The 2500-nt window shown below is 41.3% G+C and overlaps 1 protein-coding gene across 2 annotated transcripts in view; it reads right to left on the reverse strand.

Annotated features, from left to right (window-relative positions):
- Positions 1-2500, reverse strand: part of sec31b (SEC31 homolog B, COPII coat complex component) — a 22706-nt gene that overhangs the window by 6159 nt on the left and 14047 nt on the right. For both annotated transcript variants that reach the window (XM_043231038.1, XM_043231037.1), the window contains 3 exons: positions 1800-1944; positions 314-619; positions 195-233 (listed from right to left, as the gene is read on the reverse strand). In XM_043231038.1, coding sequence (XP_043086973.1) covers positions 195-233; positions 314-619; positions 1800-1944 — 490 coding nt within the window. The remainder of the gene's footprint in view (positions 1-194; positions 234-313; positions 620-1799; positions 1945-2500) is intronic.

A 2500-nucleotide genomic window follows, 5' to 3' on the forward strand; every position in this document is an offset into this window, starting at 1 on the left:
ACTCAGCAAACACCAGAAGCTCAGAGAGATCACACAGGAAGCACAAGATCTGTGTGATAATATGCAAAGGACTCGCAATCAGTCAGCATTAAATATTAAAAGAGCCGAGTTTGGAATGCTGCTGTCCCTCTTACACACACACACACACACACACACACACTATCTCTGCATCAAACACACACTCTCCCTGTCACCTTCCTCTTGGGTGTGGCACAGCAGCCATGGGAAATATCCTGGAAATCAAACAGCAGATGAATATAAACACACACACGAGACGTGGCTGTGTTCAGCGGCTCCAGACGCCTGCAGGTACCTGATGGTGGAGGCGGGACCCCGGCGCTGCTCAAGCTCTTGGCTCCCGGGGCCCCGGGGCCACCCTGAGGATACCCGGCTCCGAGAGGATGATAGGCCCCGGTGGGAGGAGCCGTTGGAAACAAGGGCCCCGGGCCGCCCGGGAGAGATGTGGGCGAGAGGAAGCCTGGGGCCGGCGGGGCCGGCATCATGGGGCCCGGCGGAGACGAGGGTGGAGCCGAGGGCCCCGACATCGAAGGGCCAGACATGAAACCCACCGGAGCTCCTAGAGAACCGGACTGAGCAAACGGCTGAGACGGAGCGAAGCCTGCGGGAAAAAAAACAGAATTATCACAATATCTTTTACAAATCAATATTTAAATCATTATTCATTAACGGGGAAGAAAAAGCTTTGAGATTGAGCGTAAACATCACAAGTAGCTGCTTTTTAAATTTACCTCCACATTTCATTCCAAATTAATGTAGTTTTTAAATCCTACGTTTAACCTACATTCAATTCACCTTTTAATTCTAAATTCCGTTTTCCATTTGATTTCCGATTCATGATTTAATACAAATTTATGATCAAAACGAATTAATAAAACACTTAATAAAAAAATTAATAAAACAATTTAAACAATCTTTTCATGATTACATTGCACAGAACAGTAATGTGCTACATTAAAAAAATGTACATATTTTAATTAAAAAAATATATATATATATATATATATATATATATCAAATTAAATATAATTTGAAAAGATAAAAATGACTTATCAATTTGCACATCTACAGCAGCACTTTATTGTATATTTATTAACTCCTAATGCTATTTATTTGCACATATTCCATACATTTCTACCCATCTTTTAATTCACTTACTATTCTATATTGGAATATTATTTAAGTGCATTGCAATTGTATTTTTACGCTACTATTTTTACGCAACTTCTTTTATTTGACTTCTGTACACTATATACAGCAGTCAACATTCACAGTGGATCAAAAACAATACCCAGAGTTGTCCTAACACATAAATTCAGACTCTGACACTTACTTCCTGTTGACTACTGTACACATGCATGTGATCTCAAAGGTCTTTTTAGAGATGGTAAGTTGCATCTGTGTTAATATTATTTCAGGGCTTCGCTCTCGAACAGATGCACTTTCTCTTGTACAAACCGAGGAGCTGAAACAATTGTACAATTATGATCAACGATATTTCCTCCATTTAAGGTAACGCTTAACTCTAGAATATGCATAAAAAGATGAATCGTTCAGCGCAGTCCAACCTAGTTATCAGTATCTCTAAAAAGCGGAGACATTATGCTGAAAATTCATCTTTGATCACAGCAGTATATTCCATTCTAACAAACTTTCACACAGAAAACCGATGTAAAACTTCCTAACGTTGCAGTGTATTTTTGATATAACAAACTTCCTCTGAAAAGCTGCCCTCCCCTAAACGTTTGAGCGGTAGAGTTGACGTCAGCACGTGTATGTACCCGGGGCTGTCGCGGGGTGTTGTGGGTAGACGGGTCTGAGGCTCGGCCGCGGAGCTCCGGAAGCGGGATCGGCCCGCGGCTGAGGAGTGAAGAGACGGGGCATCGCCTGAGACGTCTGAGGAGGAGCCGAGGATCCGTACGGCCCCTGAACACACACACACACACACACACACACACGGATCAGCGCTGCCCTTTATCCACAATACTGTGTAATAATGATGACGCGCACTTATAAAATCAGCCATTCAAGGTGAAGCTGTTACAGCGCTTATTAATGAAAACATTGGTAACACTTTTTTTTTTTTAAGGTGTCCACGATACAGAACAATTACCTAGTAAGTACTTAGTAGTAGCCATTGCACTTGCATGAAACAAAATGTACTTACCATGTAACTAAGCGTTTGTAATTATATAGATGCTACTGTTACACTTTTGTAACACACCGAGTCTGTTACACAGCTACTTACGTAACCAAAAGATTGTCACATGTGTGCTTGAATACCTTGCTAATTAGATTAAAATTCACTAATATCATGCAGGCATAAGCTGCTTAAAATAAAGTGTAGCAAGTTTGTACTTAAGTGTAATTACTGTGTAACAGACTCGACCCATTACATGCGTGTGACAGCAGCCGCCTGTTACATCTACAGTGCAATTACAGGCTATTCCTTAACTTAGTGACATGATAGGTACATTTTATT

The sequence above is a fragment of the Puntigrus tetrazona genome, unplaced genomic scaffold (genome assembly GCF_018831695.1).
Source record: "Puntigrus tetrazona isolate hp1 unplaced genomic scaffold, ASM1883169v1 S000000283, whole genome shotgun sequence".
Classification (NCBI taxonomy): domain Eukaryota; kingdom Metazoa; phylum Chordata; class Actinopteri; order Cypriniformes; family Cyprinidae; genus Puntigrus; species Puntigrus tetrazona.